We start from the raw sequence: 17,565 nt of genomic DNA, 5'->3' as shown, positions 1-17,565 counted from the left end.
ACTGTTCAAGAAATAAGTGTAAGTGCTCTCTTGGGCAATAAGTAAAATCATGTCTGGTGGTCTAATGCTCATCCCTGGTGAGCATTTAGCCTAAGTGGAAAACCACCACATTTAAATGTGTCTGGAAGCCTCTCATCACAAAGGGAATAGGAGAGGAAAAAAATAAAGTCTGATGCATTTGTGATTTGATAAAGCTGTGATTTGGTAAAGCTGGGTGAGAAAATTAGCATTTTCTTGTGCATATTTTACTGTGTTTTCATCTCTTATTAGATACCCTTTTCATGAGCAGTCTATATAAAAGTTCCAAAGAGCCACTCGTGAATCACTATGACTGTTGTACTTGTGCCACGTATCATCACTAGCTGCAAGCAAGTTTACATTACTCTCAAACAAAAATTGTGTGAAAACAGAACCTGTGGTAGGGTTTAGATTTTGTTTTCCTAAGGCTAATTATAGTAGCAAGCATCTCACCTGGACTGACTGTGTGCAATGGCAATATTCCTTACAGTCACAGAATCACAGAATCACAGAATTACCCGGGTTGGAAGGGACCTCAAGGATCATGTAGTTCCAACCCCCCTGCCTAGCAGGGCCACCAAACATACACCTTTACTAGATCAGGTTGCCCAGGGCCCCGTCCAACCTGGCCTTGAACACCTCCAAGGACGGGGCATCCACAACCTCCCTGGGCAGCCTGTTCCAGGACCTAACCACTCTTCTAGTAAAGAACTTTCCCCTAACATCCAACCTAAATCTTCCCTCCTTCAACTTAAAACCATTTCCCCTAGTCCTGCTATTATCAGCCCTTTCGAAGAGTTTACTCCCTTCCTGGGAGTAAGTTCCCTTCAGGTATTGAAAGGCTGCAATGAGGTCACCCCGCAACCTTCTCTTCTCCAGGCTGAACAAACCCAACTCCCTCAGCCTGTCCTCATAGGGGAGGTGCTCCAGCCCCCTGATCATCTTTGTGGCCCTCCTCTGGACCCTTTCCAAAATCTCCATATCTTTTTTGTACTGAGGGCTCCACACCTGGACACAGTTCTCCAGATGGGGCCTCACAAGAGCAGAGTAGAGAGGGACGATCACCTCCCTATCCCTGCTGACCACCCCTCTCCTGATGGAGCCCAGGATCCCATTTGCTTTCCGGGCTGCCAGAGCGCACTGCTGGCTCATGTTAAGTTTCTCATCTATCAGGACCCCTAGGTCTTTTTCTGCCGAGCTGCTCTCAAGGACAACTCCTCCCAGCCTGTACAGGTGCCTGGGGTTCTTCCGGCCCAAGTGCAAAACCTTGCACTTTGCCGTGTTGAACCTCATTAGGTTCACCCGAGCCCAGCTTTCCAGCCTGTCAAGGTCCCTCTGAATGGCATCCGTTCCCTCCACCGTATCAACTGCACCACTCAGCTTGGTGTCATCAGCAAACTTGCTGAGGGTGCACTCCATTCCCTCATCGATGTCATTAATAAAGATGTTAAAGAGCACCGGTCCCAAGACAGACCCTTGAGGGACGCCGCTCGTTACCGGCCTCCACCTGGACATAGAGTCATTGACCACCACCCTCTGTCTGCGGCCTTTCAACAGTCCTTCAATACGGTTTTGGTTTGGATTCATTTTTGTCATCACAGGCACATGTTTTGGTTTTGGTACAATATCACCAATATGGAGAGCAAATCAGAAGTTGTAGGAAAGAAGCTTCAAGGAGATCTGTGTTCTCAGGAGCTGGAGACTGGGCAGGGCATGTGCCTGATGCGGTGGGTTGAGGCAGTGAATTTAAGCAGTGGAATATCACACCGTGCTCTGCTGATGTGCTCAGGTCACAAACATACTTCCTCATGTAATTTCTCATAGAATCATCATAGAATGGCTTAGGTTGGAAGGGGCCTTAAAGAATTTCTGCATCATTCATAAAATATTTGCATTTTGACTTACAGTGAAAATGAATGCTACCTCTTTTGTACTGTCCCCTTAATTTAGGAAACACATTTCTGCCTTGGTCTTCATTAGCTTAAATCTAGTGTTCTCCTAGTCTTAGCATTTCCGTAGAGATTTGTGAGCTCTGTAGTTGTTTTTGGTCTGAACTTTTAAAAGTTTCTGTGTATCATTTATTGAATATTGAACTAGTGATAGAACTAGAGGGAATGGTTTTAAGCTGCGCCAGGGGAGATTCAGGCTCGAAATTAGGAAGTATTACTTCTCGGAAAGGGTAGTCAGGCATTGGAATGCACTGCCCAGGGAGGTGGTGGAGTCACCGACCATGGGAGTGTTCAAGAAACGTTTGGATGTTGTGTTGAGGAATATGATTTAGCCGGGAAGTATTGGTAATGGTTGGACTAGATGATCTTCTAGGTCTTTTCCAACCTTGATAATTCTGTGATTCTGTGAATGTTGGCTAATATTATTTTAGTTTCCATCAACAAAAGCAGTATTGAAAGGGATTTTCAATATTAAAAAGAAGTTTATGTTAGGAGCAATTGTGTGTTCTCCTAGTTTTCATTTTGTTACATGCCAGTACCTATCAGAAAACTTGATTATTTTGCTGCCACCGCTGTGAGCAATAGTGGAATTACTGGAGGGCATTACTTTTGCCTCAGTGTCCAACAGTAACATTGCCTCACCTTATTTATCTGAGATTAACTTCAGAAAAGTACTTAGGAAGGCTGCTGTGCCCACAGCTATTGAATTTAGGTCACTTCTTCAGCTAAGCAAGGGATGTCTGTTTTGATTTAGAAAGCTGAAAAGAGGGCATCAAGGTGTGCACACAGCAAGACAGCTTCGGTGATGCTGCATTCTGCATTTGAGTTAATCTGTTACGGTGGCTTTTGTGTTGACTGCTTTGGTCTTTGTGGCGTAGGTCTATTAGAGATGATCTGAAGTATAATTGTAGAGTTGTATAATATACAGATATATGTTTACACGATAGAAAACTGCTTTCACCATAGTGTGGTGAAATCCAGGAGTGTTTGAAAATGCAAACTGCTTTCATTTTCGAGTTAAAGAACTGTTTAAAAAAGAAAGGCTAAAACCCATAGATACCAATGATCAAATAATGCAGCCTGGTTTTACAATCTTAGTTAACATCTTCCATTCAGATACAAATGTCAGTAATCTCTAGACTTTAAGCATCCCTGTAAAACTATTTAGTGCTGTTTTGGATGGGTTTAAGCTTGTTGAAAATGATAGAAAACTAGAAACTCTTTTAAGAATCTGCAGCTCTGTATTTCATTGTTTTCTTCTGAGAGCTGCCATTGCCTCTATTTGTAACTTGGAACCAAAGAAGACAAGGGAAGGAAATTAAGCTTCAGGTTAGCTAAAGCCATACTTGCTTTATGGGATTCACATTTCAGCAGCTGCTGTTGTTTCAGCTTGCTTCAGATAAGATTTAATTTTTAGTAATAAACTCGTTTCTTTTAATTTTGCGGGAGGTAAGCTCTGACATTCCCAATTCACAAAATATATCTGAGATCTTAAAGCCATGTTTGCAAATGCTTTTAAGTGTTACTTTTAAAAGTAAAAGTAAGTAAAAAAAAGTAAGCATTACTTTTAAAAGTAAATGATATTGTTAGGACAATTAGGTGATTTCAAAACACTAATATCATTTAAAAGTAATGAGTCCTCCATTAATCTGAAGCCCATCATATGGAGATTTAAATAGAAATTAAAACTAAAACAGAATCAATGAAACTGATATATTTAAGATGTTATTTGCCTGAAAGAAATTACTTTGTTCTCAAAGAAACTGACTGAGCTTTTGCTAGCGTGCTTGCTTTTTGTTTTTCTAATTAAGAAAGAAATGGAGGAAAAAATCCCTAACTTAAAAATCAGCTGAAAGAAGTACCTTCATAGAAGCATACACTGATTCTATTGTAAGTTCTTCATGGAATTTGAAGAAAGCAGAATTAAATTGTCTGCTGATGAGAAAAGGCGTAAGTGTCCCTGAAATTAATGTTAGTGGCTCCATCCATATTACAACAAGGCTCCAGCAATGCTTCAGAGTTGAAGTATCGAGTTTATTAGTGCATAGCCTGGACTACAGCAGCTGATGGTTAATAGTTACAGGAATTAAGTGGATAGGAGGAAGAAGAGGAAATTCAGGCAGGCCCAGAAAGGTAAACTGATGCAGTGAGAGACCTGAGATCACTGAAATAGTAAAGAACAACAAAACAGAAATGAAATTATTCTTGCAGCTCAGGTGCTGATGGTATCGTTGGTGTAAAACAAAACAAAATGACAGCCTGGTGATTTCACTTGGAAAAATTGACCTTGGTTATTTTATGGTAACATGGCATGTTGAGAGCGTGCGTATATATATATAAACCAAGTAAGAAGAGTGTGTACTTTGATGTGCATTTTTGTGTGTGACCTACGGTATTAATGACATACTAGTTCTGTATAGCTGTTGTCAAGACTATTATAGAAAATGATACATTTTTATGTGATTTGTTGGATTTGCCTATTAAATCCATAGAAAATTATACCCTAACAACAGGGAAGAGAGGAATAGGAATCTTTCTATATTCAAGAACCACTTAGACTAATTTTCACAGAGCTATGCTGCATATTTTATAGAATTTTGTCTATTTTGTACCTATTTCATTCTCTAACAATTTTTTCTGATGAAAGCTTGTAGATTCCTGTCTCTGTGGAGAGACACTATCCTTCTAAAATATGTTACAAGGGAAAAAAAAAGTGAGGAGTAGCAATAAAAACAATAGGTATCATATTGTGAAAGATTGTCATTTCCAGTTAAAATTATATACTAGCACCTATTTTTAATGCTAAGTGTGGTTGTGTAAATTTTTAGAACATTTGATGTCAGCCTGAAAAAAAAAAAAAAAAAAAAGCTCTAAAAAGAAAAAAGAAAAAGATGAGCAATTCTAGATTTTGAATTGATGACTGCTGGGTCAGTGTGGGGTTCTCTGCCTCCATGTCCCATGCACGCTGTTCTCATCCTGTTGGAGAAATGAGAAGCCAGGATTACTTAAGTTGGCATGATGCTATGATAAACTTCAATCTCTTTAAATTAAGTATCAAATCACAGTTGAGACCCTTGTTAGAGAGCTCTGTTTATGTAGAGATAAGCCCCTGTTCATTGCAACTTAAAAAAGAAATAAACAACAAAACCAACAACAACAAAACAACTGGCTGTGGAGAAGGATTGTCTGTCTCCCTTAGTGCTCTGTATAGCCAGACCTATTTGAAAGGAAGAGGCAAGATCTAGATGTGTATTTTTGGGTTTGGTTTCATTGCTTTGCTCAGGTTAGACTGTCACCCTCCACTTCTTTCTGATGATCTTGGTGAAAACAAAAGTGACTTTGATTGCAGTAGTGAGGAGAGCCTTTCCAGTGTGATAATTCCCGGCTCATTTCTTTGATTTATTTGTGTGCTTCCAGGTGTGATAGCTATCACAGGGCACAAGTTGTCAGTAGGTGAGGCACTTGTGGAGGCTGTTGCAATAGGGGCTGCACACTAGCTCATGTAGGTTTTAAACACAGTACGTGTGGAGAGTCATTGCTAGGAAACACGCTGGGCCTTGCTCATGTCATCCATCATAGCAGAAAAATGAGTTAGGTGGAAGAAGTTCACCTGTAGATATGCACTTGTAGAGGAGCTCTAATTGACTACGGAGGAAACTGCTCCATGGTTTGAGGACCTGATGGTACAGGAATGCCATTTTCCAGAAGTACAACACAAAATAGTTTGGTCTGTGCTGCTCCAAGAAGGTTAAGAATGTAGTGTTTTATAGCCAGTAGGGAGATACGCAATTAGCTACAAAAATCTATTAAATGCTTTTGTCACATGATCCATTTTGTCGATCAACATGGATGCTTCAGGTACCTACATATCAGCAGGCTTCATTCTTTGGCATGGAGCACAAAGCCTTTGTAGGACTTTGGTAGTGGAGATGAGACTCAGTTGTGGACAGGAAGAAGGGACAGAAGATTTTGATTATGTGTCAGCTGTACCATTGCTGTCTTCTGTCATTTCACTTAATTTTTCTCTGAGTTCCCATGTCTAGAAAGTGATTGAAATGTACACTTCTCACAGAGAAACTCAAGTTTTAGTGATTATAAATTGCTTTGAGATACTTGGAAGGAAAGCGCTATGTAATTTTGAAGTTCATATTCCCCAGAAGGTGTAAAATGGCAAACTTCCATGAGCTGTGATAATTTACAACAGCTGAGAGTTTACCTTCTGTCCCTACCTTACTTCACTTTGTGCCTGAGTAGACGAAAAGTTTAGTTTTTCTGTTATAGCAACTCATTGCCTTAATATAACATGATGTATTACCATATATAATGTTATGTATTAATGTAGTTCAGTTATCTTTTTTTCAGCTGGGTTTTTTTGTTTGTTTTGTTTTGTAGTAATTTTATTGCAAGTCTGAAGAGCTGAAATATTTTTATTGAGGTTAGTGAATATTGTTAGGGTTTGTATTTGGCTGGTGAAAAGATCAGTATGAGTAATTCTTCCTGTCCTTGTAAAGCTGTTGCCTGGAAATATTTATTAAAAATACGTGTCAGAGATACAGCTGTTAAAACTGCTACTAATGGACATCTTTGACTGAGAAATCTGACAAAGTCACGTGGCTTGTATGTCCTCCTTGTACCTACTGAAGACCGTAGACTGCTCCAGAAGTAATGCCTCCTACTTATTTGAATGAACAAAGGATGCAATTACACTATGTGATAAAGCAAATTCTAAGCTGCAAAACACAGTTGTTTTTTTTATCAGTCACCACCATTAGCTATGCATTTTTCACCAGCAAAGAAGAGTGGAGAATGGACGTACTGGAACACAGGAAATTCCATACAAAAATGAGGAAAAATTTATTTGATTTGAGAGTGACAAAGCACTGGAATAAGCTGCCCAGAATGGTTACAGTCTCCTCTAGGAGATAATAAAAAAAACAACTGGACACTTTCCTGTGTAACCTACTCTGGTGCACTTTCTTCAGCAGGAAGTTGGACAAGATGATCTCTAGAGGTCCCTTCTAACTGCTGTGATTCTGTTAAAATGAACCGACAAGTGTTAGAAGAACTCAGCAGACCAAGAGTTTCCTGATTTAGTGCTCTGGACAGATATGCTGCAGCTGTTGTACAGAATGATGAGAGACCAAGACTAGATACACTAACAAGTGCCTTCATGCTCCAGATGTAACAAACAATGGAGCTCTCTAATCTTCCTATTGGGCTCCAAACTTACTGAAGTCCTAACTTGTTTATATTTGCCTTCCTTCTCTTGGTTTTCTGAACGTACTGTCAACTCCATTGCTTCTCCCAGCCCAGTCTATCTGCAGAGCTTGGGCTGTGGCTGGATGGGCAGTGGTTATAAATGAATCTGGAAGGCCACATGCACAGGAAAGACATGGAGGTACTGGAGCAGGTCCAGAGAAGGGCAGCGAGGCTCGTGAAGGGCTTGGAGAATCAGCCCTATGAGGAGAGGCTGAGGAAGCTGGAGCTGTTTAGTCTGGGGATAAGGAGGCTGAGGGGAGACCTTATTGCTCTCTTCCAGTACCTGAAAGGTGGTTACGGTGAGAGTGGGGCAGGTCTCTTCTCACTAGTGACAAGTGATGGGATGAGGGAAAATGGCCTCAAGTTGTGCCAGGGCAAGTTTAGGTTGGATATTAGGAAGAACTTCTTTACAGAAAGGGTAGTTAGGTACTGGAATAGGCTCCCCAGGGAGGTGGTTGAATCACCATCCCTGGATGTGTTTAAGAGCCATTTGGATGTGGTGCTCAGGGATATGATTTAGTGGAGGGTTTTTAGAGTTAGGGTTCTGGTTAGGCTGCAGTTGGACTTGATGATCTTCAAGGTCTTTTCCAACCTGGGTAATTCTATGATTCTGTGATTCTATGTCTTGTCTTTCCTACTATCTGTTCTCTCAGGCTCCAAGTTTGGGTGTGCACTTTATCTGCCCACCTGGTACACAGGTGCTGCTCTGCTGCTTGAGTATATTTTGTGATCCTTGTGGTGGGGACACTGGGAAGTAAATGTGAGATTTAGCCACTTGTTTGCTATTTGCATACAGAGAAACGTGCTTTCTTCTGAGCCTTCACTCCATCCAGTAGTGTATGATAGTAAATTCCCAAACTTTATTTCCTTTCTGCGTTGACATGTTAGCATTGTTTTGGGACCATTACCAGAAGATTGCTAAATATAGGTATGTATTGTCAACAATGTCTTCATACTTGGAAGGGCTGGGCTTTGAAACAGGAATAAAGGTGGAATTCAGCTGTCAACTGAGCGAAAGAACTGGGGAAAATACTTATCAAGCCACAAAGGCTGGGCAACTTTTGTTATGCTTTGTTTACCTAGGGTTTGGAAGTGGTGAATATCACTTGGGCTGGGTTTGGAGTCTTCTTGCTATCTGAGATAGCAGACTTCCCTCACTATAAAAAGGAAAAAAACACCCTCATTCCCTATCCTTGTGTGCTGACTTACTGCAACAATAGAAAGAGCTAGCTGAAAGGAATATACAAGCAGCCTATAGAAAAGGGGTAACTTGAAAATATTGGCTAATTATTTGGTTGGTATTTAAAGTCAGTTTGCAGCTCCTTTTCTCTCCAGAAAATCTGCTACCGAGAATTCACTTACATCACCAGAGGGCTTCAGCAGATGAAAGTGAAACAGAAACGAGTGGAAATGACATCTTCTCTGTCAGCAAGAATGTTCAAGTCTGCTCTTAGCTTCTTCAGTTCAGAACACTTGTGTGTTTTCTACTTGGACAGGTGTTCTACTTACAGCTTTTAAGGAGTTAACATTTCTATTCTGTCTTGCGAGGACATGGTACAAAATCTAACATGTCTTAGAAGCCTTTGGTGTGTACATCTGTCTTCTCTATTCACTCCTCTTTCAGACAAACAATAATCTTTGCTTCTCAGCTGCTTTCTTGTTTTGGTGTGCTGACCTGAGCACTGTCATGCATTTTGTGATGTCTGACAGAATAAATCACATCTGATGATGACCAAGATCAGAGAACAAGAGATTTTCCATCATCACTTGAAGTAGCTGTTTCCTTCAAAGGTACAAAGAGCTTCTTTTGATTTACACTACCTTCCTGACAGAGCCTAGGGAGGGTGGGAAGCCACATGGCTGGAGTGGAAGTGAGCTCTAGCTGGGGAGGTGCAGGAAACCTTCATCTTCCATTCTTTCCAAATCTTGCCAAAGCAGCCCTGATTTTTCTTTCTTTTTTTCTTTTCCTTCCTTTCTTTCTTTATTTTTTTAAAGTTTACTTTTCATGAGTGAGGCACTTGATTCTGTGCTAATGAGTAATGTAAGAATAAGATAAATTCATTTCCCATCCTTTACAATGTGGGAATGAACAACCCACCAGAAAACTAAATATTGATGCTGTCTGCTGCACTGATAATTGGTCTCTGCTTTCATCTCCAAACAATCCCTTGCTTGGATTCCATTATTCATTCTAAGCGGAGAAGGATTATTAATGCAGTGTTCTTTATTATTTTTTTTCCTTTGGTGTGTGTGTGAACAAGAGAGCAATACTGCAATAAATGTATTGGCTAAGAGAAAACATTTGCAAGAGATCCTTGCCATTTTTTAAATTTTTTTTTTAATCTTCTCTTATCATGAAGAATGTGAGCAGTGATAAATTGTTCTGCTAATCAAACAGCACTGAAAGGTTAGGCCATTGGAAGTCTTTAGTCATTTTGTGCTTTTCAAGAGTGAATTTGTTAAAATTATGCTGAATATCCACTTAAAGCCTCGGCTGAAAACCCTACCTGTGTTTTATAACTCTGCACTGTCAGAACTCATAATAAGTCAAACATTCTTTCAGAGGTACTCATAAGGTAGAAAAAACCCTGTAAATTTAAGAGTAATTTCAGATTGTAAATGAAAAAGAGAGGCACGACTGTTCATTTGCACCAATCATGCCTTCCTTTCATCTGCTCTGATTAGGCCTGGTGCGGTTTCATCAAACTACTCCATCACTGAGCTGTCACTCCAGTCGTCTGTTGATTGAAAACAATCAGGGCTCTGATGGCACAATTATTCTGACCCTTTAACTAGAGGCTGCTGTGATAATGAAAGGTTGATTATGATAGTTTGTGCCTCTTTCAGTTTGCCAAGAAGGTTAATTTGGGCATCAGACGGATGTTTAATGGGCGCTTGCTGGCTACACTGAGGTAAATGAGAACGTGCAGTCTTCGATATTGCACGGATATAGTTTGGCTGTCAATCATTGTCATTTTGAGTTTGTGCCTCACACTCTGGAAATCACATTTTATTTTTTCCTTGGGATTTAATTTATTCTGTGCCCCGAGGAAGTTCTTTCACTCCGTGACCTTCACAGTAGCTTTCTCTGTCTTTTTTCCCTTCCCTCAAATGGAGCCCAAAGGCATAATATATCTAGAGGAACATTTTTCTTTCATTTTTCGCATTAGTGGGGGGGGGAAAAAAAAGAAGGAAATTTTAAAATCCCTGTTTATCTACTCACCCCGAACAGAGTAAATGTTTTAATTCTGATTGTGAAATCAGGATGTGCAAATGAAAGCTTGCCTGCTTGCTAATGCAGCACAACACCGGGGGCTGCTTACATACATACACATTTGTAAAACTGACAAACAGGTAATTTTAAAGTGTCGCTGTGTAAAGAGGTTGGGAGATGGCACAGCAATATTTTCGGAGACTGCGCATGTATGCCTCGGCCTGATGCCTTATATAGAGGGTCTCAGTCACCGTAGTACAACTTTTTGAGTTGGAAAGACTCTCTTCAGGGTGCAGGGGCGAAAAACATTTCATTGCTGATTCAAAGATTATTAATATTTACTGTGTTCAGATGGAGAGAATCCTATGCATAATTTTGTAGTTGTTTGGCTCAAGGTGCAAAAGAAATGCAAATACCTCATAATTTTGATTGTTCTACATGCAGCTCATTACAGTCTTATTTTTATGCACATTCTTAATTCAAAATAAAAAGATGAAGATTTCCTTCCTTAAGGCTCTGTGGCATCCAAGTTTGGGTCATTCATTTCCCAAGCTGAAAAATATAAGGTACTGCTGGATTGATGCAGTTGCTGTACCTCACATTTACTTGATAACTTCCGTGCTACTTTCTAAAAGTATTTGTGTGCGAGGTGTGGCTTTGAAAACCTGTGGGTGTTTTTGTTTTTCCACAGAAAGAATTCTTCACTCTTATGCTTTTATTATATGCCTGGTACAGGCCAACTTAGTTTGCTGTAAGTAAAATGCTTAAATTGATATCCTAAACCCTCTGGGTTTTGTCCTATGTAGAAGGGCTGAGATGCTTTAGAAATCCAAATTCAGGCCCATTTGAAATCTCTGCTCATTTTAGTATGTGAAAAGTTCTACATGGTGAGTGGACTTTCAATCAGAGTTTTGGTAGAAGCCCTGGCTTATCCCTAGGTTATGGCCCTGTACTTCATGTGAAAAGCTAGGATGCTGCTGCAGATAGCCAGCTATTGAGAGACAGTGGTTTTGAGGCAAGGGGTTTCTGCCCACAGAGTCCACGAAGACGCCAGATCATGTTCAAATTGGTACTCAACATTTTAAGAGGACATGCAGCAATACAGTGTATGCTGAAATCATGTGCTGAACTAGTAGACTCCAAGTTGTTCTTTGTGAAGTTGTCTGGCCTCTCTTAAAGTGACTGCAGCAGTAGCTCCCACAACACAGCTTGTCTTATTTATCAGACCTGTAGCACTGGTCAACATATTAATGTTAAAAAGATATAAAGACCATCCAGGTGACATTTGTGTTGAAATGAGAGATTTGTGGGTGCTTTTCAGTTTAATTTTTATCCTTCTTCGCCTGATATGTATCATCATCAGATTATCATGCAGAAAGCTGGTAATTGGTGTTGAATATATCTGGTTGCACTCCAGGAGAATGCTTCCCTCCGCTTTTGTTTCTATATTTAAAATTATCCTTTCTCCTAAAATGAGAATGTTTGCATGAGATTTCCATTTGTTTTACTGAGAAAGTGGAAATTCATTTTTTAGGAACTTATATATATATATATAATATAAGTTACAGAATATATATATTTCTGTTCAATTGTTGTTGCTAGAGAAAAGAAAAACAACTCAGTTTTTTCCCACCACTTCTTTGCTTCATCTCAGTTATTAGAAACTGTAGATGGTATAAACTAACATAACTCCTTTGCAGATTTTGGGTCTCTGAAGTGAATATATCGGCTGAAGATCAGAATAAAGTGGCTTTAATGGAGTTCCCAAGGCCCTTGTCACTTGAGGAAGGAGTCCAAGGAGCCCTTTCTCTTAGAAACAAAGTTGCCCTGTTGCTGACTTTGTGATTTAAAGCAGTTTCCAAATAAACTTGGTTCTAACAAGTACGTTAAACCTTATGCAATAGCTTTGCCTGTTCAGCATCTCCCTTGAACTGAAGCTGTAGTTGACAACCCAGGAAAACTAGTAACTGTCCATTGCAGGGATGTCTTCAACAGGAGTGAAACTCTTAAAGCAGCTTTAACCTCCACTGCCCCTTTGCCTTCTTCAGCTGTGGTATATATATGGTATATAGATTATAATGGCAGACAGGGAAGGGCTGTATTCCTAAATCGTGTGAGTGAGACTGTTGAAACACTGTGCTGGAAGCAGAAGCTGCCATTGTACGTACAATACCACAATCCAATATGCAGGTATGTTTAGATGTATACTTCAACTGCACACAATACGTTTTCCATCTATTTCCTGATATTTTGAGAATGTACTCAATTGCTGCATCAAATAATATAACCTTGGAACAGAAAAATAAATCTGGGTAAAGGCTTCAGAATAAGAAAATTAATCTGGCTTGAAAATCCTGTCCTTCTGAGAGCCTACTTTTGTCATTTACTTAGTTTAGAAGATGAATATGGCAAAATATATTATTTATTAAAGTTAATATAGGTACTTGGCTGTAGCTTCCTTTTTACACACACTCGTACATTAAAATTAATAGGAAAAGAAGCTTCTAGCAGTTTAAACAGAATTTGCCTATATGGTACTAGCAGTAGGAGTCTTTCCTTATTTTTGTAAATTATTTAGCAGCAATACGAATATTTTAAATCTCCAAATTGTGGACAGTCTCTTTGTTTTCACTTCCTCTCTTGTTTGCGTTTTACACATAGATGTAATTTCAAGTGCTATTGGGACCTCCTTAGAGTAGTTTGAATGTCTCTCCTTGCAGTGTCATACAGTGTATAATAGCTTTGAGTTTATTTTACCAGTTCTGATTGTAGTTGCTAATCACCACTGCCTAGTAGGCTGAAAAATGGACCCTGTAATTAGTGCATAGATGGGGTTAAGTTTTTAGTTTCCTTGATGGCACCAGACTTCTATGACTAATTAAACAAATACTTAGTAAAGGTAGAACTTACATTGATGAATATACAGGTGTTTGCTGATATATTATGTATAAATTTCTGTTTCTACTATGTGTACAATTTACTTTTGCCTCCTTTACAGTAATGGAAATTTAGAACAGTGACTGTTACATCTACATGCATTCCATCAGTGACTATTTCTTCTACATGCAAAAGACTTGTTTGGAAATCTAATTTTCTTTCTTCTGATCTTCTCCCCCCTCAGCTTTCCAATAGCTGTCAAACCATCCACTGACTGGAGTGTCAGTTCACTTCACAGATAACTCAGTTTTCTCCCATGCTCCACGGTGTGAGACAGCACATTCTGCTAGAGAGCTCTGTAACAATGCACGCTGCATCAGAAATGTATGAATCTAAAGCTCATTTTGTGAGTTTCCCTAAATCCATATAACCAGCTTCATCGTCCTGTGTCACAACCTAGGAGACTGTCATGTGTTCTCTGAAAAATATATATAAATAACTCCATCTGTAGCTTTAACACAGCTTAATTACTTTTTAAAGGAGTGTCTCAAATTGAGATTATGGCATTTTGAAGTCAAGTAACAATCATTGTTATCAATAGCAAGACAAAGACGTTAAAAACAGTGTTGCTTTTAGGTTGTACCATCTTTTCTGTGCCTTGGCGGGCCAAGAATTAGGTGCTGGTCACAGAAATACAGCATCTGCTATCATCAAACTGCGTTCAGCAGTAGCTTGTGTTAGTCTGGACAAGTGATTTTGAACAGACTGTGATTCCCACATCTCAGTTGCTTCCCTCAGACCCTAGAGAGCTTCTCTGCTGATTATCAAATGCCTGAAAAATGTCCTGGTGATACAGTGATGTGCGGGTTCTTAACCCTGACTCCTAAATTACTGCAATTTACTACACTACTCCTCTGCTAAGTCTGAGTGATACTGGGTGATGACCAGTAGCTTCTGTACAGAAAACGTAGCCCAGGATGCACTTCATTCTTCTGTTGCAGTTGCTTATCAGCAAGGAAACATGGAAGTAGTGTAGACCAAAGATACCTTTAGGTGCTGCATTTGAAGGATCCCCTCTTGTAGTTTGAAACCATTTCCTCTTGTCCCAGTACAGCAGACCCTGCTGAAGGGTCTGTCCCCTTCTTTCTTGTAACCCATCTTTAGATACCACTATCTGGTCAATTAGGAAAGATAAGTACCTCTGAAGACTCTGAGGAATGACATAGGGTAGAGATTTAACCAAAACGTCTCAATAGAACACACCTGATATGTAGATTTGGTGGATTTAGAACATTTGTATATAATCCTCAATGATTTCAAATTTGTAAGCACTTTTAAGTGTATGTAATTAACTTCCTTTTACCTTCAGGCCTGGAACACATACAGCTAATGCACATTTTGAAACCAGTTCAGTATTTAACTCACTAAACTACTGTTGCCATTTTTAATGCCCTTCATTGATTCTTTGTTTGGCAGGGGTTGAATAGAGCAGTGGAGAAAAAAACATTTCAAATTAATCTTTATAAGAAGGTGGTTTTAGTTTGTCACCCTCCTTCTTTGACAGAATATAGAAGTAGCAATGATGTTGATATACTGTGCTTGTATGAAGGTCTTTAGTAAGGCAGAAGTTCTTTTCAGTTTTTTCACGTGACTTCCCCATGAGCAGTGCAGGGCAGTGAGTTTTAGATGAAACTGCTGTTTCTGCATGGCTAGTTGGCAGCTCCCCATCCAGGTGTTATCAGACACCTAGAATAGAAAAAATCAAGCAGAGGAGCCTGTCCTTATCTAGAACCATCCAGTGACTTTATGAATGATGTAAGAATGTAATAATAAAGTTTTTATTATTTTTTTTTTCAGACAATCAGAAGAATGTGGAATTGTGGAATGGTCCACAAGCACTTTTGTAAATAAAATTAGGGTTGAGAATGTTGTTGGCAGACTGGAACAGCGACTTGAAGTAAACAGTAGAATTAGTAATGACAGTTTTGTAGAAGTTCTCTGGGGGAAAAGATGAGAATAGTAGCACTGTCATTATTGCCTAGATCGGTAATACCATCGTATGTTAATGGTCTTGTGTAACAATATACGAACAAGAATGGCATAGACTGTTACAGTCTGTGATCTTTTCAATATGTACTCTTCTACTGCAGCCCTAAATGGAAGCTGGTTTTCATCTTTTATGGATGAAAAGCAGTGATCATCAAACTCAAGGGCTGGACTGGTGATTCTAGGGCTCTGGGGTACAAAACCAAAAATGGAAAATGAGGCAAGTGAGTTGAAAGGTGTAGAGGTCCATCACAATTAAAGAAGATGGTAGAGTATGAGGGGAAGTTTTCCTGTGAAAGTTGGGGTGTTTTCGCCACTGGAGATTTTCAAGAATTATGTAAACAATTCCTGAAATGGCTTAGGCCCTTTCTAGACTTTTTTCAGACCTGGATGGATTGAATACAATATAATTTCAAGTTTGTGTATCGTTTTGGCTGTTGATACCAACTGCTATTGCTGATCAGTTTCAGAGTCTTTCTCACTTCTTTCTTCCAGTCTCAAGCCATCAGAACCTCATCTCTGCTCCTCTCTGGTCCTTTTATGCTTCTCTCATTTTTATTTTTTTTATTTATTTTTAACAAAATAAATGAAGCAGGAAGAAAAATTTAAGGATTTATCTATTTATTTATTTATTTCATTTCTCATAGATCGAATTAAAGGTAGAGGGAAGAGAATGTTGTGTTTCTTTTCTAATCATCTAACTGGAATTTTGCCTGTCTTTCTAGTGGACCTGTTGTCTCCAATGATCACGTAGTCCCTCTATTTTTATTATTGCTTCAGCAGCTTGATCCTGGACTGTGGTCTCCTGTAGCATTGGTAACTGTAGGAATATTGCATGTAGTGGTATTGCAGTCTGATAATACTGTGGAAATTCTTTTGGGGAATGATGCAGTACAATGCTTTTATGTGTATTGTAGGTGGATGTTTAGTACGTAACTTCTATGTTGACTCATATGCATTCATGACTACTTTTTTATGGACTGATATCACTACTTGGAATGCAAACACAGTTTTTTAAAGACCAAACTTTGGCAGATTGATAGCCGAATAATTGGTGTTTTGTTTTGTTTTTTTTTTCCCTTCCTTCTCCCTACTTCTAGTTGGCTGTAAGGTGGTTGGAGCACAACTGCCACTACCAGTACATGGATGAGCTTCTCCAGTACGTCCGCTTTGGCCTTATGGATGTGGATACACTGCATACTGTAGCTCTTTCTCATCCTCTTGTCCAAGCTAGTGAAACCGCAACAGCGCTTGTTAATGAGGCCTTGGCTTACCACCAGAGTATCTATGCACAGCCAGTTTGGCAAACCAGAAGGACAAAACCCCGCTTCCAGTCAGACACTCTTTACATTATTGGTGGGAAGAAGCGTGAAATCTGTAAAGTGAAGGAATTGCGCTACTTCAACCCAGTCGATCAGGAGAACGTCCACATTGCAGGGATCGCGAACTGGAGTGAACTTGCACCGATGCCCATGGGGAGAAGCCACCACTGCGTTGCTGTCATGGGAGACTTTCTGTTTGTGGCGGGTGGGGAAGCTGAGCACTCCACGGGACGCACATGTGCTGTAAGGACTGCCTGTCGCTATGACCCCCGAACCAACTCCTGGGCAGAGATTGCTCCCATGAAGAACTGCCGGGAACACTTTGTGCTCGGAGCAGTGGATGAATACCTGTATGCAGTAGGAGGCAGAAATGAGTTACGTCAAGTCCTACCTACTGTGGAACGCTACTGTCCCAAGAAGAACAAGTGGACCTTTGTACAGTCCTTTGACCGATCTCTTTCATGCCATGCAGGATATGTGGTGGATGGTCTTCTTTGGATATCAGGTAGAAACATTTATTGCTGTTTGAGGTACTAACAAGATATCAAAATGCGGTCTTGAATGATGCTAGTAAATCGTCCTTGATTTTATATGTCAGAATAACTTTTCTCTTAGGAGTGAGTATTTTAAAGAACTTAAGAATAGAAGCATGTAATGAAGCCTGATGGGAGTATAGGGACAGAACACAGCTGCCTACTAAATATGAAAGGGAGTTTATAAACAGAAGGAAATCAACTTTTTACATGGGCAGGTAGTAACAGGACAAGAGGGAATGATTATAACTAAAATAGGGGAGACTTACATTAGATATTAGGAGGACATTTTACTCAGAGGATCATGTGGCACTGGCACGGTCTGCCCAGAGAAACTGTGGATGTTC

General features: G+C 39.7%; 1 protein-coding gene across 5 annotated transcripts in view; it reads left to right on the top strand.

The window, feature by feature from the left end:
- Positions 1–17,565, top strand: part of KLHL32 (kelch like family member 32) — a 104,301-nt gene that overhangs the window by 71,103 nt on the left and 15,633 nt on the right. For all 5 annotated transcript variants that reach the window (XM_032443448.1, XM_015858869.2, XM_015858870.2 and 2 more), the window contains one exon: positions 16,464–17,190. In XM_032443448.1, coding sequence (XP_032299339.1) covers positions 16,464–17,190 — 727 coding nt within the window. The remainder of the gene's footprint in view (positions 1–16,463; positions 17,191–17,565) is intronic.

Source organism: Coturnix japonica, chromosome 3, assembly GCF_001577835.2.
Source record: "Coturnix japonica isolate 7356 chromosome 3, Coturnix japonica 2.1, whole genome shotgun sequence".
NCBI classification, from domain to species: Eukaryota; Metazoa; Chordata; class Aves; order Galliformes; family Phasianidae; genus Coturnix; species Coturnix japonica.
The sequence above is the reverse complement of the archived record's forward strand: the minus strand, read 5'-3'. Positions and strand labels throughout refer to the sequence as shown.